General features: G+C 39.2%; 2 protein-coding genes across 3 annotated transcripts in view; one reads left to right on the top strand and one right to left on the bottom strand.

Annotated features, from left to right (window-relative positions):
* Positions 1 to 1,201: 1,201 nt before the first annotated feature.
* On the top strand, positions 1,202 to 15,186 carry LOC114249627 (uncharacterized). Its single transcript, XM_028183263.2, has 3 exons — positions 1,202 to 1,291; positions 9,601 to 10,792; positions 12,584 to 15,186. The coding sequence occupies exons 1-3, from the start codon at positions 1,269 to 1,271 to the stop codon at positions 14,279 to 14,281; spliced, it is 2,913 nt and encodes a 970-aa protein (XP_028039064.2). The 5' UTR covers positions 1,202 to 1,268; the 3' UTR covers positions 14,282 to 15,186.
* A 3,773-nt stretch (positions 15,187 to 18,959) lies between these two features.
* Positions 18,960 to 24,493, bottom strand: part of Madm (MLF1-adaptor molecule) — a 57,692-nt gene continuing 52,158 nt past the window's right edge. The window contains exons 2-11 of one of the 2 annotated variants that reach the window (XR_003625000.2): positions 23,339 to 23,563; positions 22,821 to 22,951; positions 22,561 to 22,739; positions 22,204 to 22,378; positions 21,960 to 22,078; positions 21,731 to 21,884; positions 21,267 to 21,453; positions 21,033 to 21,152; positions 20,761 to 20,961; positions 19,930 to 20,075 (exon numbers count right to left, since the gene is read on the bottom strand). Coding sequence is in view for 1 of the 2 variants with exons in the window: in XM_028183266.2 (XP_028039067.2) it covers positions 20,833 to 20,961; positions 21,033 to 21,152; positions 21,267 to 21,453; positions 21,731 to 21,884; positions 21,960 to 22,078; positions 22,204 to 22,378; positions 22,561 to 22,739; positions 22,821 to 22,951; positions 23,339 to 23,563 (1,419 nt within the window). In the remaining variant the exon portion in view is untranslated. Of the gene's footprint in view, positions 20,962 to 21,032; positions 21,153 to 21,266; positions 21,454 to 21,730; positions 21,885 to 21,959; positions 22,079 to 22,203; positions 22,379 to 22,560; positions 22,740 to 22,820; positions 22,952 to 23,338; positions 23,564 to 24,493 lie in introns of both variants that reach the window. The other variant, XM_028183266.2, reaches the window with a different exon arrangement.

Raw genomic sequence — 24,493 nt, 5'->3', positions numbered from 1 at the left:
CGACTCGTCGTACAGGGAAGGATGGACGGTATAAGAACGCGCGGGAGGACGCCATTACGGGGGACCGAGGATATTAAAACTACAGTGGGAGGGTTCCTAAATGAGTCCAGTAGAATCGTTTCGAGCAGGGAGATGGGACATCGCGAGACACGTCAAGTCTGTCCCCTGCAAAACTACATGACAAGAGTGACAAGATTGAGATGGAAAATGGGTGGAGTGCAAAGAGGCACATGTTTACTGGTCTGCTTGGATCTAAAATACGCAGCCGAGCTGAAAAGCGTTCAATGATTACAAAAACAAACGAAATGTATCTATTTATTAAGCGATTCATACCTATCGTTCGATCACACGGAAATCGTTCGTATTATTTTAGTGCGTTTTGTAACAATAACGGAAGATAACAATACGGTGAATTATTCACAATGAATATTACGATGTAATTATGTGAAACTAACGGAGGCCGCGCATCGGAACAGGTGGAAGCCTCGTATTACGGAGACACGTCCTGCGCTGCGGTTTCACAATCAAAGGAAATGCTGTTTACTGCCAGGGTTGTATTGTGAAGACGAAAAAGCAATAACTTTAAATTTACATTTTTCAAAAATCGCTTTTATATCTAAATAGTTTGTGTCGTGAAAGACAAATTTCTTTTAGGTACTTATCTTATTAAGAATGGAATACTACTTATATTTTTATAAATTTCGGCCGCGAAACAAATTGATTTTGGTTTAAAGAGAAGAGCAACTGTTGTTTTAACACCATTAACTTCAATTTAATGTCTTAAAGTGAGCAGTGGTATTTACAAAGTGGACCCTGGGGGCTCTGGCAAGTGTCGAAGTCCTGAATCTCGTCTGTCAAACATAGCTTATTAAATGCAAGAGTCACTTTTGTAATAAATTATTGATCTGTTAATTAAAATAGCGGGCACCCTATCGTCGATGCTGGGACGCGTGATTGACTTGAAGCAGCAGAATCATAACGAACCTTGTTGTCTAATAAAAAATATATTTCCTTTTCACTTAAAATACGTGACAGCAAAACTACAGAAATCTCAATACGCTAACTAACATCAATGAGATTATGATTAAAACGGTAGCACAACTCAATAAAGTGAAAATAACATTCTGCAAGTTACGGACTCTTTCACCGGCGCTTGGATTATCGTTTGTTTATGCTTTTATAGCATTCAGTTAACAATTCGCTGGCGTCTTAATAAGACGTGCGTAAGTCGCGTATTATAGTCGCAGAGTGGCGCAACAGTAGCGATAATGTCGCCTCCTGATATTGAAAGGTGGGTTGTGAAGTATGCGCAAGTGTGTGTTGCTACCATAATTGTATATAACTACGCCTCTAATAGGTCAGGATGTTACACGGATTTCATAAATGTACGTACCTATCGGTGAGTGCAAATAACTTGGAAGTTACAAGAACATAATAATACGTACGATTTGGGTGAATTTTCAAATTAATTATGAAAGTTAATATTTTAACGTTAATAATGAGTTCATTATAAGGGAAAATATACGTGGGTATAATTAAAAATAACGATCAACTTTACTTATTATAATAAATTAAATTATAATAAATGACGTTAATGGAAAATACTTTTACTGTTGATTATAAATACGTGTTGGTTTGTTGATACTACTGTTTCTGCCGCCAAGTAATTAAGCATTCTGATGTGAATACGGATAGGCATAATCTTAATACAGTTCAATTCCGACTTTATGACCCCAGGGGAATACCGCCAGTCAAACTTATAGTGACTATAGCCTCTGTTAGTTGCCTAAACATTGACCGTTATATTTAGTAACATGTTTGAGCAGAAGGTAATTACTACTACATTAGAGTGATCAATTAAATAATTGAAGACATGAGTGGATGAAGGGGTTAAGTACCGTTTTTAAGATTTTATAGTTTTTACTTTGAATAAAGGTGAACGTGCCTATATTGACCTTAAAACTCCGGGTTTAAAGGCTACTTTTAGAAATTGCATGTGATGAAAGAGTTATGTACGAAGAAAAAGTAAAAGTAACAAAAGTTTGTTGCCCGTTTTCTCAAAATTAACAAATTGTATCATATCACCTTCATCCACTCATGTCTTCAATCGGTATGGTTGTTTACTATTATCAATCAGAATGACTCCTACAACATTACTACTCTAATTACTACTACATGAAATCTATTAATGATCATGATGCTTTCTTACGTGTGGCTGACAATGCCAATGACGGTGCCTACGAATTCAAATAAATTGAAAAAAGAAAAGTTCGCGAAATTTCAAACGAATTAAGATCGGTGCCTTAATCTGAAATTGATAAAAACGTAGATAAAACACGTTTTAATTAGTTTGACTTGTATTTGAGTGACTAGGTGGTGCAGTAGTTAGACTGTTGCACCAAGGGTCGCGGGTTCGATGTCCACATTGGTCAAAGATTCGTGTGATGAACTGGGTTCGTTTGATCTTTGTCTGGGTGTTTATTATCTTTATCGATACTAATATATAAATCTACAGTGGTTTTTACGGATGTTCCGTTATAACTACTGAACCATGCATCCGATTGACTTGAAACTTGGTATCCATGTAGAAAATACATGTACTTAATGGATAGGCTAATATGTATTTATATGAGTGTTGGACTCCCTACACCAGTTGCGGAGGCATTAATGATGAGAATCTTTGTGGGGGTGAGAATAATAATGTTAATTTTAAATGCCCAGCGAAGCGGACGGGGTCAGCTAGTAACTTATACTTATCCACATTCCTTATCATGGTAACTGCTTACATTTTCAAAATGTTTACTTCCTATATTATTATTTTTGTGAAACTGACTGATACTCAAGTCATATTGGTCTAGAATTTTCTGTCGAAGGTCGTTTCTTTGGTCGTGGCTCCATCCGCTAGCGAGAAGCTGACCAGTACTACCAACTACGTAAATATACCTTATGATCTTCATGGGCCCCAGTAGTCGTTTAACGCCTTAAAATTTCTAGAATAATCACGTTTTACATAATTCGGAACTACAATGGACATATACCTAGAGGTAACGAATACGCATGATCACGTTAATAGGTTAAAAACATAATTTACATACACAACACACATAATACGCAATAATGATTAAAACCGCTTTCTCATCACATCGAATACATAAACATATAATCAGAAAGCGTCATCTATCAATGAAATCTGTATAATTATCAAAGAAGTTATGTGAAACGTACATATTAGGCAGGACTTCCTATCAATTTATTAGGTTGACCCGTATCTAACTAGGCCAAGTTTTTTTATAATGGAGACATTGTTCCGGAATTCGGCCTACTACTTTCCTCTTGAAAGCATTGTTGATATTAAAGTTCAAAGGTTGCGGTCCGCTCGGCAGGTGGGTTGTTGTAACTGTGGTCAATGCTCCGCAGTTCGGTCTTTTACGATTTACCTTCGATCCACGTTCAAGGCTTTAAGCGCCCCATCCTAAGAAGTATTTGCTCTAGATATGCTCTCAAAACTGCTATTACGGGTGGTAGGACCTCTTGTGAGTCCGCACGGATAGGTACCGCCACCCCGCCTATTTCTGCCGTGAAGCAGTAATGCGTTTCGGTTTGGGGGGTGGGGTAGCCGTAGTAACCATACTGAGACCTTAGAAATTATATCTTAAGATGGGTGGCGCATTTACGTTATAGATGTCTATGGGCTCCAGTAACCACTTAACACCAGATAGGCTGTGAGCTCGTACATCCATCTAAGCAATAAAAAAAAATACTACAATTTTCTGTATTATGGGAACACGAGACTAATATAAATACTTATACAACTTTGAATATATACATAGTCAGGTAATAAATTCTGTCACATGTTTAATGTAAAATAATTGAAACAAGTTTATTCATTATGTAACCATTCATATACCAAAATGAACTTAACAAAACATAGATTCTTATGACACTAAAGTTTATTCAAAATGACCTCCGTGATTTTGAATACAGGCCTTCAATCTGCGCGGCCAGTCGTTTATCGCAGCACGAACGAGGTCCATGTCAATATCGGCGGCTGCCTTAATCAAGGATGTCTTGAGTGACTCCAAATTGGGATGAGGCTTTGAGCACGCCTTTTCCTCCAAGTGTTGCCATATCTTGTAATCTAACGGATTCAAATCTGGACTGGAGGAGGGCCAGTCTTTGTGCCGGATGAAGTCGATTTCACGCGCCGCCAGCCAGTCTTGTGTGCTCTTCGCTCTATGAGCTGGCGCCGAATCTTGTTGGAATACCCAGTGCCTGTTCAATAAGAAACTCCCAACCATACCATGAGCGAGGATGGAAAATGACCTCGTTGGACACGCGGAATTCTTGAGGGACAAGTTTAAGGAAATCAAAATTCTAACTTTAGCGTCCCAATACATTTTTGAAAATTTATTGTACGTGCGTAAAAACATTGAAGAATTCCCCAGAGTCTGCGATTTGCACAATGTGAACACTAGGAACAAACATAGGCTTGCGTTGCCGGCGGCTCGAATTAAGAAAATAAGCAACTCTTTTAGGGGGCTGGGTGTACAGCTTTTCAACAAGATCCCACTAAACGTTCAACTACTACCTGTTCATAGATTTAAGAAAACTGTTAAGGAACGTTTGTGCAACAAGGCATATTATAAAGTTAAGGATTATTTACTAGATGGCACTACGTGGGAATGAGGCGCTCGCTCCTGGCCTTTTCATTTTTCATTATTATTATTATTTTTTTAGACTTGTTTTTTCTTTTATTGTGAATATTTCTATTTATTAAAAAAAAAGAAAATATCTGAGAAAAAACAAAAAGAAAAAAAAGCCCGCTGAGTTTGTTTCGCCGGTTCTTCTCAGGACTGTGGCTTTTTTTGGAACCGGTGGTAGAGTTAGCATTGTTATTTGTATTTTGACATTCAACAAGTGTGTCATACTGACATCTAAGTTGAAATAAATGATTTTGAATTTGAATTTGAATTTGAATACGGTTGTTCGCTTCTTCACTACTGTGTGCGTACACCTTATCATTTTGTTTGTTGTAGCTCTCTTCTACGGTAAAATTTTTTTCACAATACTTATGACCTGACTAGGTACATATATAGTCACTGAACACCCAAACAAAGAACAAATCAACATGTTCGTCACATGAATGTTTGTCTGAATCTAACAACTGCCCCTGGCTTGGAGTCTGAGGCGCTAATTAGGTATTGCACCGCCGAGTCAGTATATGGCTTTGACCATTGACTAGTTGCGGATAAGGTGGTGTAAGCTATACACTTCAAGTTTGTGGTTCTTTACCCACTAATTGTAACTCAATCTGTTAGAGTTACTTGCATTATAAATATTGTGTAGACATTGAACAAGGGCGGCGGTAATATGCACCATCACATGAAGGTCTGTCGAGATTGAGGGTTTAGAAGACGGGACGAGCAACCCGGAATGTTCAGGTTACCTACTGTAACGTAAATTCTGTCCGCGACCACGCCGCGCTTGGTCTCGCCAGTTGTACAAGCGAAGTAAACAGTCTGAACCATGACCTAAGCGAGTGTGATTACGCGACGCACACGCACAGACTCACTCCAAATAATAAGAGTATTTGTAGGATAGCTCTCAGAGCACCGGGATGTAGGAGGAATGTAGATTTTCACGACAATCTGGTTCTTGAGCCCATCCGTATGTCAAGACCGCGTCGAAATACTGTTTCGCATTAGTGGCGCGACATGATAAACCCAAATTCGGCTTGCATCGTGGTCAACCATCATCGAGGATCTAGGCTCTGGATAGTTGGAGGCATGCTACGTCCAGGACGCGGTGGTTGGAGGCGGAGACTCACCCGCCAACATTAATGGCGACTCAACGTGGAGATAACCTCTGATCGGGATGGGACGTTGGAACGCGCCCCTGACGCCATACTAGGCTTCGTACAGGGCCGTCTTATGCTGAGCTTATTGAAGGAATACTATGTTCCGTATATGTTGTGGTAGGACGTGCCGCAGTAGCACATGTTACCCAATAGGTATTATAACTATATATAGATTTATTTGACGCTCAATAAAAGTAAAATAGTTTATTTAAGGCAACGTAATATCCGTTGGCTCGTTAAATTAATGCTATTAGATCTTTTCCGGTTAATTATAATGCGGGGACGTCGTTTTCGAAATCTCTTCTACGAACGGAGCCGTAATTTTACGTCATACCTTTGATTTACGTTTTCCAACTTTAAAACTCAGTATTCTGTGTGTAAACTTAAAACAATTACAAAATTACTTACCTTAACTTAGTACTCACCTTACATTTCATTCGTACAGTAATGTGTATTCCAACAAGTTGAATTAAGCTAATACTAAAATTTTAGGCGAATATTATGGTCGTAGGGTTCGGAATTTTAAATTTAACTTTTCAATGTTTCAAACATTATTGAACTAACAATAGAAATTTATGTATTCAAGCAAACAGACATTTAATAAGTTCGTTACATTTATGTTCTATATTCGTTTAAAATCTAAGCGTTCAATATGAAAATGTAAAACAGAGAGAGTTGATGCATATTTGTGTGTATTGTCGATAGATTTTACATAATTCGTGTAGCAACAAACCGGTCCCATTACATGCTGTTATGAACCATAACGTGCACATTCAGGTGTCCTGTCTGTGCGCGTTATGTCATCTGACATTATGGACAGCTGTCAAAAAGTATATGAACGATTTCGGGTGAGACACATATGGCATTATTTCCGGTATCTTGTAATCTTGATATATTTTGTATCATATTTACTGTAAATCGTACATTTCGGTGCACGTGCTACCACGAGTCATAATCATGGTCGCAAGTTTGAAGTCGTCGTGGCCTAAAGGACAAGACATCCGGTGCATTCGTTTGGAGCAATGCGACTGTATCGGTGTTCGAATCCCAATGACCAATGTTTCTAATGAAATACGTACAACAATTGTTTACGATTGACTTTCACGGTGTAGGAATAACATCGTGTAATAAAAATGAAACCCGCAAAATTATAATTTGCGAAATTACTAGTGGTAGGACGTCTTGTGAGTAACGAATAGATATTAAATATTGAACATGTTTAAATTTTAGTCACATTCTAGATTTTGCTGCAAATATTATTATGTAAGGGTTTCTATTCACGGCTCCTCGGTGTATTCGGTCTGTTTTCAATGCAATCATCGCAGCAGTGTATACGTTGTCATTTGACACGTATGTGATAAGTTGGGAGACAGGATTTCCTGATGGGTTTGTGTAGTCGCACTGTCTGTCTTTTTGATAGTTTGAAATAAAATCAGCCTCTTCTACTACCTTTCTGCTAGCAGTATTGTGTCAGATCGCTTGACCACTCTGTTGACGAGTCTCTCACATGTATCTGTTGTGATGATGTCTTCAAACGCAGCGAAATATATAAACTATAAAGTTTACTCAGCGACCAGTTGGTGGTCGATCATAAGCCACTAGAACAAGAGAGCGCAATACATAATATGCTACTAGAATGTTCTTGCTGCACTTAATTAATTTTAATAAACCTAAAAAATGAGTTATTGGATTCATTATTTACAATAGATAATATGTAACTGCGACTAGCTAATCCAGTTCCCATACCAAACGGTTATATACTGATCGCGTGACGATGCGTGCTAAATAATCGATTCTAAACCCGAATCGATACATCGTCCCGAGTAAGTATCGCGATGACTATACGTGTTACATGAGCATTACGTACGTTGCGACACTAGAATTTGGTATCACAATACCGGGTGTAAATGAAACGTTCTAAGGCAAGTGGCGAGAACGTGCAGGGCATTCACACCCTTATTGTCATGGCAACAAATAAAAAAAACAAGCAATAACATTTTAAAATTGCAAAAATAAAATTAATAAATGCTAAAATGCCGAAGAATAGCACCGCTCCATGTTTCCCCGTGGGTGTCGAAAAATCGACTAAAGAATTAATCGGAGAATAAGCAGCTGCGTCCTCCAAGTATTATACCGGTGTACTACGTTCGTCCATCGGTGTTTACTGGTAGTAGGCCGTATTGCAAGCCCGCACACTCGCAGCATTATCCAGCAGATTGCCGCCGCGACACGGCTGTACGTTCCGGTTTGAAGGATGGGACAGCCTCAAATTAAACAATGGATTTAAAATTTCGTCCTCGTGCCTCAAGGTGTTGGCGGCATTCACGTTATGATATCTAAAGGCTGTGGTAAGCACTTTACTCCAAGTGGGCCGTGAGCTTGGCTGCTCTGTATATAACAATAAAACTATTTGTAAATTTACGTAAAACTTTAAATAATTTTCATTCATCTCTGTTAATATAAATTTGTACTTATTGATTCCGCAAGTACTTCAAGAATTGAAACCCAAATACAAAAGATAAAGTTAGTTTATCTACTTACTCATTATTACAATGACTTAGCTGGTTCAATATAATGGTGCCTACAATAGCGCAATTCGTTGTTATTGCTAGCCGTATTATCAAATACGTAAATTTTCCGTATAACATCGCAACAATGATATTTATTTCTGAAATTAACTAGTAATTGTTCACTAAGGTTCTTCCGCATTTATATTTGTAATTGAATGAAAAGTAAGACATGATAATAAATGCGAACAAAATGTCATAAATTCGAAAGTTTGATGTCTACTTTCTCATTTATGATCATTTTATAGATTATCTCTTGTATTTTCTGCAACAAAACATAACTGATAGAAAATTTACAACACAACGGTTCGGCAAAGATCTATATCGACATTTTAGAAATTCACAGTTGGAAAAAAAAGTGATATTGGTAACGCCAGTAGAGATAGGTTCACGATTGGTTTGTAGGACCACAAAATAAGCAGGAGGCCGATGCTAATTCACAACTACTGCTAAAAATCAGGAAACGTAGGTACCCACTGATTCCAAAAAAAATGTGTCAAAGTTCACTGTCAAAATACAATTCACTACATCACTGCTCATTATTTTACATAACTGAAATTACTCGTAACTTTGAACATTCACTTTCTAAATACGTAAAATGAGGTTAAAAATAGTAGTAGATATGTAATAATATATAATCATAACACGTTTCTTACAATAGACATGTGTTTGTTTAAAACATCCATTGTCCTAAGGAATATTGTAATTATTATGATAATTTTGAAGATATGAATGAATGGTCCCATTGTCCAAGATCATTACCTTGGTATTTATAAACTTTAAAATTGTAGTTTGATTTAGATCTAGCCAATAATAGATCGCGATGATGAGCTGCTTTTTTATTGTTTTCATTCAGAGTATTGAGTGGGTACCTACGTATAATTTTTGGCTTGGTATTGATAAGAAAATACTTTACACATACATCTTTGTGTGAAAAATAGGTGGGTTAAGGTGTTAGTGTTAATGTTAGTAGTAGGTAGGGCTAGTGCTATTGAGAAACTAGCTCAGCAATGATTAGAGTCCATCCAAAGCATAAGTTTTTGTAATAGATTTAGTAATATTAAATTAGATTATTAATAAGATTTTGTAATATTGCTTAGTATCTTTAGCACTTTTCTGGTCATTCAAAATAATTCTTGAAAGTTTAATTTAAATGCGTATTTTTTCAATTTCCAGGGTATTTGCAGTAACATTGACATTATTGATGATCTTAGACTCGACTGTCTACGGGTTTTCATTACATCGGCCCAGAGACAAAAGCGAACAATTACCGGCCGTAGACCTCATAGCTGACGAAAGTACTTTACTGGAAGTCAAAAATGAACTGAAAAGACCCAACGATATTAAATCATTTGAACGAAATAAAGAAGGTGGAAACTCAGATAAAAACATAGCTGTTGAAAAAGTTAAAGGTAATTTCGAAAAATTACCTACTTCAGATCACCTAAGAGAAATATTTAATGCATCAAAAGAAAATACTACGACTACGCTTGTGCATGATGAATTATTAACTAGATACAATGAACATTATCCACCTTTATCTCCAACAACGAACAGCAGTACGACACCGGTACAATTTACAGAGGTGCGTCATAATCATAACGTGGTTACATTAAAATCAACTGATCACGCATTAACAACGCCGATCAACGAAAGTCGCAGTGCAACCGAAATAATTTCTATCACTAATAGCTCGGACTTTTATGATGTAACAACACCGGTCAAGGAAAGTCACGATACAACAACATTAACTAGTCTCACTAATGCATTTACTGTATCAAAAGATCTGATCCAGGATATCAATGAATTAAGCTCAACTGTTGATATGCAGCCGTTCACGAGTGACTACGTGTTAACCAATGATGCTCCCAATGTAGAAGATACAACTTTTTTTTTAAATAAAGCCGATGAGCATGTTACTTTTAATGATGAAACAAAATTGCCAAGCACTGCGCGACCAGCGAAAGATTATGTGACAATCGTTACGCATAAGGTGCCACCCAGCGCATTGACTACTGATGGAAGTATATCAATTTCTAAACAAAATAGAGAAGGAAACATTCTGACTGAAATACATACAGTTTCAACGGAACGACTAAAAGAATTAGTTTTAAGTACTAATGAAAAATCGAAAAATGAATCTCATAGTAGCTATGAAATCATTACGGAATTAAGTTCGATAAAGCCTGAAACGAGGGTGGGCATGGTATCGTCGATGCGAGCCGGATATTTAGACTACTCTGGAAAGACTGCAGTTCCTCAGTCCACTACAACCGAACACTTACATGATAAATTAGAATTTGTTGAAGACCAACCCAAAGAGACGGAAAACAAGAATATTAGTTTAACAGAGTCGGTAGGTCAAATGGTAAGTTACAGTTCTGTTTTTATTTATTTATGAAGTGTCTATGGCATCACAATGCTACGATAAACATTACCCATTAGTAATGGAACTTAATGTACCGGTATCGGATGATACGACTGTGCTAGAATTAATTCTCCAAATCCTGGGGCTGATGTCCTTTTTAAGGAAATAACTAGTCAGGTCATAAGTATTGTCACACAGTAAAACTTTTCTTTTAGAATGCTGGCCACAAAAAAGTTTATTGAATTCGAATTTCGAATTGTTCATGAAAATAAAAATGTATCCTTTAGAATTTTACTCATTTTTAAATATGGAGTGGACGCTTAAAGAAGACCGTGTTGCAGTTATTGCGTTGCATCGTTGCGGTTACGCGCCAATTCAAATTTTTAACATACTGAAAAATTTGAATATAACCAAAAGATTCGTTTATCGTACTATCAAACGATACAATGAAGACTCTAGTGTAGATGACAGGTCAAGAAGTGGTCGCCCTCGGTCTGTTAGGACTCCAGCAGTGATAAAAGCTGTGAAGGCGCGAATTCAAAGAAATCCCAAACGTAAGCAGAAACTGTTGACCCTTCAGATGGGGTTAAGCAGAACCACGGTGAAAAGGGTGTTAAATGAAGACTTAGGGCTTCGGGCATATCGAAGAAAAACAGGACATCGTTTGAATGCTCGTCTAATGGACCTGAGACTGAAAAGATGCCGCGCTTTGTTGAAGCGGTACGCGGGAAAAAAATTTCGGGAAATTCTTTTTTCGGATGAAAAAATTTTTACCGTAGAAGAGAGCTACAACAAACAAAATGATAAGGTGTACGCACACAGTAGTGAAGAAGCGAGCAACCGTATTCCGCGTGTCCAACGAGGTCATTTTCCATCCTCGCTCATGGTATGGTTGGGAGTTTCTTATTGGGGCTTAACATGTACCTCACATTTTTGTGAGAAAGGTGTAAAAACGAATGCAGTTGTGTATCAAAATACAGTCCTGACGAACCTTGTGGAACCTGTTTCTCATACCATGTTCATTAACAGGCACTAGGTATTCCAACAAGATTCGGCGCCAGCTCATAGAGCGAAGAGCACACAAGACTGGCTGGCGGCGCGTGAAATCGACTTCATCCGGCACGAAGACTGGCCCTCCTCCAGTCCAGATTTGAATCCGTTAGATTACAAGATATGGCAACACTTGGAGGAAAAGGCGTGCTCAAAGCCTCATCCCAATTTGGAGTCACTCAAGACATCCTTGATTAAGACAGCCGCCGATATTGACATGGACCTCGTTCGTGCTGCGATAGACGACTGGCCGCGCAGATTGAAGGCCTGTATTCAAAATCACGGAGGTCATTTTGAATAAACTTTAGTGTCATAAGAATCTATGTTTTGTTAAGTTCATTTTGGTATATGAATGGTTACATAATGAATAAACTTGTTTCAATTATTTTACATTAAACATGTGACAGAATTTATGACCTGATTAGGTATATAATTGTAAATATATAACTGGAAATGTATAATATTACATGTTTTCATGTACAGCACCCACGACGAAGGAGTAACGTCTTGTAATATATTGAAACCAATTATAGATAGACTTATAAACTGCCTATAAATTTGCGTAATTAACGTAAAACATTTTGTGTTTTAATTTCATCTTTTTCAACCCCGAAATAGTAAGTCGTGTTAGTTAGTTGTATTGTCAATGGATACTTGTAACCATTTATTCGCGTATCAACTAAACCAAAAAAGTAGTTCTTACGGAGTTGTACAATTAATAACATTCATCTATTTTTGCAGTCAGAAGATCTTATCAATGAGCAACTATTGAAAGAAGAAGTAATAAAAGACAACGCGGAAAATGCTGATAGGAATCACGATATCCCATCGCCTCATGAAGGAGTCAAGCCACTTGCTGCGCAGGCAAGTACTACAATGGACACTCCAAGAAATGAAACAAACAAAGAACAAGCAAACGAAGACTTAAACATTCAACCAATCATACACGAGCCCATTAAGAACGCTGACTTATATACAGTAAGTCCAAATTATAAACCAATGAAGAGGTTGGAAGTGCAACCAGCTAAGCCGTTCGTTCGAGATCCAGATGATAATAGCTGGAGAAATGAGAGTATAAGTTCACTGGGAATCGTATTCAAACCAAAAAACGCGTCTAAATCGTTTACGCAAGTTTTGAGAAATAAAACCGAAACCATACTTAACAGTCTTGGAGAAAGAGACAGTAAAGGTGGCATACCAGATTTGAGAGAGAGATTAGAAAAAATTGCTGAAGTGAGAAAATCTAAGAAGAAGAGAATCAATAAATTCGGTGATACAGTCTACAGTGATTACGAAGAAAAAGACAACTCTAATGAAGCTGGCAATAAGTCGAAAATTCAAATCTCAAATGGACCAACTTCCACTCCAAGCACAACTATGCAAAAGCCCGATGAGAAAAGAAATTTTAATGTAGATGTTAATCCACAGCAAGGTACCGTTGATTCTAACACAGACAAGCCAAAAATCTACAATGTTGCTGAATACTACGACACAACAGATGAGTACGACGCAGAGTACCTTACGTTGACAAAAATTGACATCAAGAAACATCCTCATCCAGTTAAAGAGACATACACTTCCACACCCGTCACATTTACATCAGGCTACTATTTTCCGGATCGAAGGCCGACCATTCAGTTCTTCCCACCCCGTGTTGCACCGACAACTAATGATCACAACGTATTCCATAGCAAAGTAAATTCCTTGAGGGTTAAAGACACAGAGAGCGACGGCCCCTCAAGCACACTGCTCGCGACACCTGAAGCTAAAAAAGAGAGTGTAATCAAACCAACCGGTTTCCCAAGATATAAAGCAGAGAACTTTAACACAAATCTATATCTCACCGAATCGGGACCGGTACCGCAACAGCATGCCGAATTTGACGGTAGCGACGGTCATTTCAACAGAGCGTCCTATGTTGTCAAGCATTACGGCGATTTTATCAACGAAGCGGCCAGAGGCGATGACGACAGGCAAGATTACGCCATGTTCACCGAAGCGCCGGTTCGCGGGGTCACTGTTCACGAGTTAGCGAAATTGACGACCGACAAACGACAACCGCCGAGCCTGGACGACGACTACGACTCGCAGTTCCGCAGAGATGTGCTGAACAGGTTCGTTGCTAACTTCAACCAGAACAGCGAGAGATTTAAGGTTGATTTCCCTGTTATCTACAATAATAGCGTCGTTCACAAGAAGATAGAGGATAATAGCAAAGTATTGGCGTCGTCGACTGCTTTTATGAAAAGATTGTACAATGACATAGCGGCTACCAAGCCGGGTTCCGTTTTGGAGAACAAGCCCTGCGATCCGCACTGTGAGAACGTCACCGTGGAACTGTCGCCGGCTTACGAACTGCATTATTATGTTCCTGACGAAGAAGAGAAACAGCCAGTAGAGGCTAAACCTTCTGCAGTCCCTTACAGATTTAGGATATGAAATTATGTTGAAAAGTTGAGCGCAATAGGTGTTAAAGGCAAGTTTACGCAATCTGTTAACGGACAAGCGTACAGCGAACCGCACGTTAATATTCATGCAAAATCAACGACACGGAAAGGCATAAGTTATTTATTTTCTAATAAAATGTCGTTTACATTTCTAACTTTTACTTATCTCGTACTATGCCTGCATGTATCTGTACCGATCAGTATGTCGCGTGTTAATCTAAAATCATTCAAATTAATCACGCATTATTAATTAGAAATTGACCTTAATACTAACGGGTCGTAAAATACTGAATGATATTTTAATATAAATGATTTGAATACATACTTTATTCTACATGAATATTAATGTTTTCGACACAAAGTAACGTAGGTCGGTATTTATTGAATAATACTAGTATCACGTCATAGTATTCTAGATATTTTTAACCTAATAATCTTCCGATATTGTGTAATGGCACGCCATTTGTAATATGGGCGAAACATGCAATCGAAAGCGTCAATATTTCTGTACAATGAGAGGAACCAGACAAACGTTATTATTTTGTAACTCTTATTTTAATTGTGATTATACTTTTGTCATTATTAAAATTAGGTTGTGTAATGTTTAAAAAAAGTGGACCGTTTTCTTTTTAACGCATAGATTCGATCTTTGATAACACATTTATTTGATGTTCGTTTTATAAGTTATATTGAGATGGAAGAATCTTCATATTTACATGCTAATTGTTTTCATTGATACATGTGGATTAGTTCCTTATACTTTTTTCATGCAAATAGAAAGTTTTTTTTTGGGTTCAAGATTGAAACATCTGCGTATTGATATAAAACGTGTGAACTCAATGTTAAATGAACTGGAGCTATCCACATGAGTTTATATGAGACCTACAGCTCCTAAAATAATCTTGAATTGTAATAATTTTTAAAAGCTTTGTATGTCATTCACAGCAGTGACACAAATATACTGTGGACATAGTGATTTAGTATGTCCCTGGGTTTAAGGGGGAAATCAACAAAGTATTTTAGATAAATATGTGTAAAGAAAAACCTTTTTTATGTAATTTTTATATAAAATCTTTGGAACATTAGTTTTGAAAAAAATATATTTCTTATTTAATATATTTACTGAAACTCTGTCATAGCGAAAAAAGAGGAGTTCAGTTTTACTTGATTTTATGGTGGGTAGAGGTGAGGAGAACCGTCTCATATGGGAGAAGCTCGAAAAAGTGTCCCACTTTCAGTAGGTACTAAACGACAGATCAAAAATCCTCCAGAATGGCGCTAGCATATACACAGGGTATGAAATGTATTGAGCAGTTGTTAACTGATTGAAGTATGCTGAGTTAGCAAATTTAATATATTTAATGACTAGAGTAGTAGTGACAGTGTAATATACAAGCCCTCACATGTTTACGTAGTCCAAACTAATTTCCAAACTAAGATACTTTTCGTGATTTTGTAGTGCTTACAGTTCTTTCGTTCTTTTTTATTTCTCTATCTTATTCTAATAACTTGGCGCCTTTTTTTAAATTTACCTGGTTGCTACAGTAGCGCCACCCTTATTTAGCAGATTTTAACGGACACTTTTCACAGACAGAGACGGTTCGCCTTACCTCTACCCTCCATGCTTAATTTATAAATGATGTGGAATCATTCTAAAAATGATTAAGCAATAATATTAAAAGACTTCATTGCGTTTTCTGTACAATATTAAGAAAATAATATTTAATGCCTTTATTTTCCACAAATTATTAATTTACACAGTATTACGGAATTAAGTAAAACTGAACTGAGTTCAGTAAATCTAAACAAGGAAAAACATTTTTTTTAAACTAAATTTTCGAAGGTTAACAAACAAAGGTAAACATTACATAAAAAAGTTTTTGTTTACATATGTCGTAAAGAAAATAGACACACCGTGAAACCATATTCAAAATTCAAATACAAAACATAAATCAGTCAATATTTATGTATCTAGTTGTTTAATTTATCAGTAAAATACTGATTGTTAATTTCCGGAATATCGGCAGGATTCACTTCTTAATTTTTTATATTCACTTTGTTTATCTTTAAATTAATGTTATCTTTAATATAATTGCCAAAGACATGTACAGTTTAGGAACCAAAAACTATTCAAAAATGTGTGCCTTTAACTTTGAAATAAATTTACTCTGTTTTAGGAATATTGTACCGTGTAAACACTGTACTTCCAAAATATTGTATTTAAGAAATAATGTGAGCGCATGTGAAAAGTTTGTATGAAATGTTCTGTCATAGTTTTTGGTAAAATAAAAGGCTAGTATAGGATGAAAGTGCAGAGTAGAGTAGTTAATAACACTTCGGGTAGCAAATGTTAGACTTAAGTTTCGTATTGTAAAACTTATTACATTAATATAATCTCAATGAGTTATCTGATATTATGTAGAAGTGTGATGTAACTAAATATAATTGTTTTTGTGAAGAAAAATCGTTTCATTGGGCACCATTCATAATAGTAAACAGGACCCCAATTGTAAATAACGGTCGGGCCCAGTGGCCCCGGCAGAAACAGACATCGACACATGGGACTCGTACGTGCTGATAACTTGGAATCATTTCGTGACGAAAACACACCAAAATCATATAAACACGCAACTATATCACGTAGGAACAAAAACAGCAATCTTTATGTTTTCAAAATACAATTTTATTGACATTTTTTCATTTTAGAATAGTATGCACACATCGGCCGATCATATTACGATCTTGAAAATAAAAAGGTTAAAAGTCATTTTGAGCATAATAACATACTTTACTATACCTAAATTATACTCCGGTTACATCCTATCTATGGTAGACGAGAAAATAAATAAAAAACAAAAAAAATGCAATTCTGGATCAATTAAATAACATTAAAGTTACAATCTCATAAGAAAACAAAAAAGAAAAACCAACTCATGAACACATCACTCTTTGGACACACGACGCGGGAACACCCTGGGTACAGTTTCACTTTAAAAACAAGATTCACTAAATTTCATTATTAATGTGTTCATTTTAAAATTAAATAATATAAATAAAAAAGTAATACGCAGTACATAAAGATATATTTTTATAACAGAACGATATTGTGTGGTTATTAATAATAAGCAGATTGAATAACAACAAAAATAATAATAAAAACATTATAATATATTGAATCAAAATCTCAAAACTTCAGGTTTGTGCAAAATATATATAGTTTAAAATCATAAGCAAGATTCAAGATAATTTCATAATAAAATAAGAAAAGCAAGTCGGTACACAGGCACAGACACAGCGGCGGCCGCGCGGGAGATTCTTGTTTTATATGAAATGGAAGACCAATTCTAGTTCATATAAACGAGCTCTCCGTGCTCCTGCGGAGTCACCGCTGTGCCGCTACACCGGCCGACGGCATGACGCGGCCCGTCACTACCGGCCGACGGCGTGACGCGGCCCGTCACTACCGGCCGACGGCGTGACGCGGCCCGTCACTACCGGCCGACGGCGTGACGCGGCCCGTCACTACCGGCCGACGGCGTGACGCGGCCCGTCACTACCGGCCGACGGCGTGACGCGGCCCGTTACTACCGGCCGACGGCGTGACGCGAGCTGTCCGTGTGTGGGCCGTGCGTCGGCCGGTCAGCAACGTACTTAAAAATATATATTTAATGCAATTTTCATAAATTTCAGTAACGACTCCTGATCTACGCGACGGGCAGGAAGTGCTGGAAGTTGGCAGGTTTAGAAACTAGTAAATGAAGTATAAGGACCAGTTCGCAGGTCGCCGGACGACGGACGTATTTGTGTCCACGACTTCAAACGTGAAAAGCTTATAATTTGAAATTATGAAGAGAACGCGACCGTTTTGTATATCGCTCGTTTTAAGTAGGTACCAAAAATAAATGAGCAGAAAATGAGGAAAGGTAGGTAATTGTACATATTTTTAGATGCAGTTCGAGTCTATGCGCAACGAATAAGAACAAATAACAAAATGTTTGCCAACAATTCTGTTTTTTCGGAAAAAATTCAGCTTTATTGTTACTGCGGTGTAGAGATGGAAGGGGAAAGAAACAATTTATTATTTTTGGTACTAAAATACAGTGTACGGTTGATATCGTGAAGCGTGTAATGTGATAGAATTCCGTAACATTTTATTGGCACCTTGTAAGTTTGGCACCACTAGCATTCAACGAAACACACGAACATTGGATAAAGATCTGCGTTATTTTTTGTTACTGTTTTTTGCAAGAGATTTATTTTAAAACGTGTAATTGTAACTATCAAAAAAAAAACAAAAAAAAAACGGATATTTCACAATCAGCACCGAAATAAAAAATAGGAACAAGGTGCCTTCCTTAAGAAAACAAAAGCACAAAATGTAGTCGCGAGTGGCGCCCGCCTGACCGCTGTCCGTGGGCCACTGGGGGCGCCGCCCGATCCACTTCTTGCGCTTTACACAGAACCACACTTATAACCTTGTTTTTGTTGAAAATAAACAGGGTGAGAGGGTCCACCCTCTGCGGCGGGGTCGCAGGAGCCAATCACCAACAAGGTCCGGTCGGGCTACATACACTTCGCGGTGGCGTCAAGTTTGACAGCTGTCATTGAACGTGTCCGCGTGCGAGCAACGCACGACGATCGGAACCGCGACAATTAAATCGTTTAAATGCAGTTGTAAATAAGTATTTTATTTAAAAAAGGCATTATTCTATTGAAATTGACTTGTTCATAAACTAATTCTGCGTCGGCGCAGCCTACGTGCCCTGCTGCACTCACATTGACCGACTTGTAAAATGTACAAAAATTTACAAAAAATAATTTTGAATCTTAAAAGTACAATAGATTTCAAACTCGAGACGATCGTTCCACACACACTCCAATGCTTCCTTCAAGAGAATACGTATTCAAGTAGTTTTCGTGATCACAGAATTGACCACGACTCTAGGCGTTTCCAACAAGTGCGTGAGCGCCGATTTAAAGAGGAAGTTTGAGAACTATTGCACATTTAAAAAACCGACGCTAAACAAATAAATTTTGACCTTAAACACTTAGTGAGTATGTTCATTTTCCCGTATACCACGTCCATAAAGCTCTAAAAGGAAGCCTCACTATACAGATTACGATTAATGTTTTTTTTTTAAGTTTCACATTTATTTATATATTATTATATTAATTAAATATCATTTTTGTAACATTTACACATTCATACAAAAGTTTCTATACTAAAGCATTCTCGATGTACACACTAACAACTATAAACCTTCGCCGAATCATTGTCGATTAAATAATTTTCAATATTTCAACTATTTTTTTCCGTAACGATTCGGTCAGTCCGGTTTTTAGATTCACACTCGACTAGCAATTTGATTATTCCGGCGGAGGGGGCCGACGAGGGGACCGGCGCGGGGGCCTGAGCACAAACCACGAGAGGTCCATCAATTTGAAATAAGGAAAGGTTCTTTACAACACATAACGTTTTAGTGTTCATTTCATAAAAATTATTAACCAGTAGAGACTTATTTTCAATATACATCGGTATTCACAAAAATCGGACAAATACTTCGTCTAATACCGAACCTCCGCCGGTCGAGTCCCCGACCCGAGGCTGACTGGATTACTTCGCTAACGTTTTAAAATACATTTTTGATAATAGCACTCAATTTATTTAATTGATTTGTTTCTAATCCGGCTGCTAGACCCGCTGGTTCGATCGCGAGGCCGAGCTGTGCCCTCGCGCCGTCCGCAGTGCGCGCAGCACCGCGCCGGCTCACCGCGGCCGTAGCCGTCTATCATTACACATAACGACATAAACAACTAGATGTTCTAAAATCGATAAGACGTTTGGATATCGTGTAGAGCACGCATCATCCTTGCGCCTGTTCGTTCAAGTATGCTCACGAATGGTCACGGATGATCACGGATGTTCACGCGTGATGCGGCCAAGTGGGCTCTTTGCAAGTGGTAATTTTGCTGAAGTTTTTTTAATTCTTTATTTTGCTCGTTACACACAACCTTCTTGCAGCATTTTGTTTCCATTGCTTGTAGATGGAAAACCGTGAGCGCTCGTGAGCACACACGCGTTACATATTTATATTACATAATTCAACTTAAAAAGGACAATATTGGAAAATATTCAGCGCACACATATAAAGTAATAAAACGAAAATGAAAATTTTAGTGGACGGGTAATTTAGGGTATAGTTTGAGTTGGAGGTGCTGCGCTGAGCCGAGGGACAACAGCAGCTGTCCACGGGCGCGGCTCGCTCGCTGATAGCTCAACATCACATTATTTATCGAATTTGGTTTCATACACTAATTTACAAACCGTGTTTGATACAAAAATTTACATACGATTTTAGATACATACATAAAGTACACTACAGATACCCGAGGCTACGCTGCGAACTCTAGATTTACATTACAAAGAGCCAGTAAAAATCGTAAGAGATTTTTGCAATAAACAAAACACACCTCCGACGACCGACCGCCGCGCGGAGCTGCGCGCGAGGCGAGGGGGGGGCGCGCGGGCGGGGGGGCGCCGCACTAGCTGGCCACGTGCTGAGGCGCGCGGGCCGCCGCCGCCGGGGGGGCCGCCACGGGGGGCGCCGCCGCCGGGGGGAAGCTGGCGCGGAGGGACTCCTCCATGATCCGGCAGATCTTGTCGCGGTCCGCCTGTGCAGAGTTCAACAGTGAGTCACCGAGCGCATGTGCCTACCGACTGGCGCCGAGGGAGGCGGGCTGACCTCGTGGATGAAGCCGAGCTGCACCAGCTCGCGCGCGAGGTGCGACGCGGAGTCCCGGCGCGACACGGCGCACGTCAGCTGCCGGTTCATCTTGTCGTCCATGCGCAGGATGATGGTCATCTGCAACGGACGGGCCGCGTACTGTGCGTTTAGTGAAGTCGCATACCGTGCGGCGGTGATTACAAAGCAAGTGGCTCATGTGTAGACTGGACAGTCCCGGCGCTGCGCACGTACCAGCAGGTCGTGGTCGGGCGCGTCGCTGTGTCGCGGCGGCGGCGCCACGTTGCACATCATGTGCACGACGCGGCGGGACTCGGTGTCGCGCGGGGGGGGCGAGGCGGCGGGGGCGGGGGCGCGCTCGGGGGACGAGGCGCGGCCCCCCGCCCCCGACCCGTACGCCGTCAGCGGGTAGATGCCGTACCTGGGGACCGGACGATCGACTCATGCTCTGTTTTACTAGTGCCATTTCTGTTAGTCTACTTTAGAAACACTCATGTTCTAACTAAAGCAATTATTTTACTTGCACTGAGAGTCAAACAAAACAAATTAAAAAATCACATAGCTAAAGAAACGCAAAAATATCGTTTGAGTTGAAAAAGAAAGTTTGAGTTCACAAATTGAAAGTATGAATACGGGCGCGGAGGTGGCGGTTGGCGTCCGTCCGAACCTCGCACAATCATTTTTCTAAAGTCACTTACTTGACGTCTTCGACAAATTTTTCTAGTTTTTCAGCGTGCGGCTGGAGGTCCTTGGCCGCGATCTCTACGCGCTCCCCGCCGCGCACGCACCACGCCAGCGCCTCGCCGCTGCTGCCGCCGGTCACTTCGTCAGTTATAGTTTCGGAGATATTAGCTGATATGGAAAAAAAAAAATATTGAAATATCTCGATTCTGATTTTGCTACGCCAGTCAGAGCAGAAATCCTTACCGGTTGTATTAACCAGCGTGTGGGCCGCCAGCAGTTTTAAGGAATGGACTTCAAACAGCAGTGGATGGAAGAGCAGCTCTCTCGCCGTCGGCCTCTTCTCGGGATGCTGGTTTATACATCTGCGAACACAAGACCCAGACATATCAACACCAGAACACGCCATCAGTTCACCGAAGAGCAGAGAGAATCCTGACTTACCGTTTACACGGAACCTGCGAACAAGAACACAGAGAAGCTAATATACCTGTATATAAAGTCCTTCTGTCTGGGATCCTCCAACGATTCGACCGTCCGTATGATGTGTTCCTCCGTGACGTGGCTGCCAGAGTCTCCATTTCCTTGGATTTCGAGGGCCGCGGTTTCCAGAGCGCACATTCCGAACGAGTAGATATCCATTGCTGGCGTCACCATTTGAGATGCTAATTCAAGGGGAAATAAACGTGAAATGAATATCTGACCACAGAGTTTCCGTTGCTGTGGTGTTTGCGTTTTGCCTCGTTTGATTAAATCCGCAGAGTTGAAAGAAGCAAAAAGCTCAAAACCAAAGCAAAGGAAACTTTGTAGTCCCGGTGCTAGAATGGCAGCTTATCGCTGTACTTACATCCGTATTCTGGGGCGATAAAGTGCATGTTCTTCATATTTTCGCGGCAGGTCTTGACGTGGTGGTGAATTGCGTCGGGCGCTACAGAGCCGATCTTCACCAGGCCGTTATGCTGGATGAAAATGGTGTCGCAGGTCAGGTTTCCGTGGACTATCGGCGGAACACAGCCGTGGAGATAACTGAAAATCGAATTTCAACGAATGAAATACAACTGAGTTATAAAAACGAGATATTTCAAGTAAGCCCAAACGAACTTGTACCTTAATGCAGATAGTATCTGTGTGCACCATCGTTTCCACGCCTGGAGGGGCAGCCTCTTCACGTTGCGCTTCGTTCTCTTCAGAAACTGCTTCAATGAGCCGCACGACATGTACTCAGTAATGAAAATTACCTGAAATAATCAATGGATGTCAATTAGTCGACTTTTCCCATTTTTGCCAATATGTTATTTCTTCCTTTAATATTTTCATACTGCTACGGCTGTTTGGCATTGGCTTATGGGGTAGTTGGGGTGGTAGCTTACCGTGGGTATCGTAAAAGGCGATGTAGAGATACACAAACCCTAAAATTCTTAATTGACTGCTAGAGCTTGCTAAATAATCCTAAAGGTTTCGACTGTTCGTGTATTTCATACGGTCCCTTCATATCTTTTAAGAAATGTGTGTTAAGCTGCATTCTGTCGTTGGGGGCATGACCTTATATTTATATCACAATGTAGCATAAATAGACAATTGAGAAACGGTCCATTAAGAATAGCGAGTAAAATTGAAATGCATACCCTGGGTTTGTCGTTATGCGTGTCAGTCCAGTATCGATGGAACTTGACGATGTTAGGGTGTTCAAGCCTGGTCAGGTTGTCGAACACCGTCTGTATCTTATCTTCCTGAGCTTTGAAGTTCTTCCGTTCGGAGAACTGGACTTCGTTCCACACGACTTCCACGCCCTCTTCGGTGTCCATCGCAAGGTTGGCGCAGTCAATACCGGGCACATCGCGTTGTTCAACCTGAAATAGTAATAAATTTATATTAAGATACTGTAAAAATGGCAGCAAGCTCGATTTCATTATTAATTGATACTAAAGTCCCTTATGATCGTTCTAATTAATGGTATATCTGAATCACAGAAGCGATAATAGAGGTACTTTTTTCTGAAGATGTTATTACATTATATCACTAGGGCATGTCTGTAGACGGTGGCATCCGCTTTCTCGTGTCTATGGGGAGCTATGTCAACATGCCACACACAAAAGTGTATGGGGTAGATTTACAAAAAAATTTGAATGTTTGTGAAAAAAATATTAGGGTTCTAAATCTAAATGTATGGAGATGGACAGATAGCCTGATCTGACTTCGGCTGAAGATACCATCCTTACATTGTAATACAACATTGAATTAAACGAAATCATTGCGTCGTTGAAAGCGAACAATCACGTTACATTATGTACATACATGGTCAAATTACCGGTCATCCTTTCTGTATGACCAATCATCCAATTGAAACTCCTGCGCAATGTATGAGAATATTCCACGCCGTCCGCAATTGATAACGCATTGAAAACTTGGCTTGTTAACCTGATTTGTAGTTTTGTGATTTGTGATATTATGATGTGCGGTTATATTCTTATTGCTCTTGTAAACATGGTTACCGTCGCACATGGACGTCAACAATGCTAAGATTACAACAAATACGCTGCCTACCATTCAGGAAGGCTCAGGAAAAACCGAGGAGAGAAGTTCATTCTAAAGGAGGTGGATAAGAAGGGGCAGAAAAGTTCTCTGAAGACGCACCGTGGATGAAGGCATTTTTTTTAGGCAAGGTAGTATGGATGAACTAGGTACGAATGCACCAGACGTCTTATTCTTTAGGTCACAACTACTACTGACGACCATCGTTTTGGTATTTGAAAATCTAAATTTTAGTGTAACAATTTATA

Source organism: Bombyx mandarina, chromosome 10 (assembly GCF_030267445.1).
Source record: "Bombyx mandarina strain Sakado chromosome 10, ASM3026744v2".
Taxonomy (NCBI): domain Eukaryota; kingdom Metazoa; phylum Arthropoda; class Insecta; order Lepidoptera; family Bombycidae; genus Bombyx; species Bombyx mandarina.
Note: the sequence above shows the minus strand (reverse complement) of the source record. Positions and strands in the feature narration are given on the sequence as shown.

What these genes read in the sequence shown, in the direction of transcription:
- LOC114249627 (XM_028183263.2), top strand. Translation starts at nt 1,269, where the DNA reads ATGTCGCCTCCTGATATTGAAAG. An exon ending in TCGCCTCCTGATATTGAAAG is followed by an intron (nt 1,292 to 9,600) that starts GTGGGTTGTGAA and finishes TTCAATTTCCAG; the next exon opens with GGTATTTGCAGTAACATTGA. An exon ending in CAGAGTCGGTAGGTCAAATG is followed by an intron (nt 10,793 to 12,583) that starts GTAAGTTACAGT and finishes CTATTTTTGCAG; the next exon opens with TCAGAAGATCTTATCAATGA.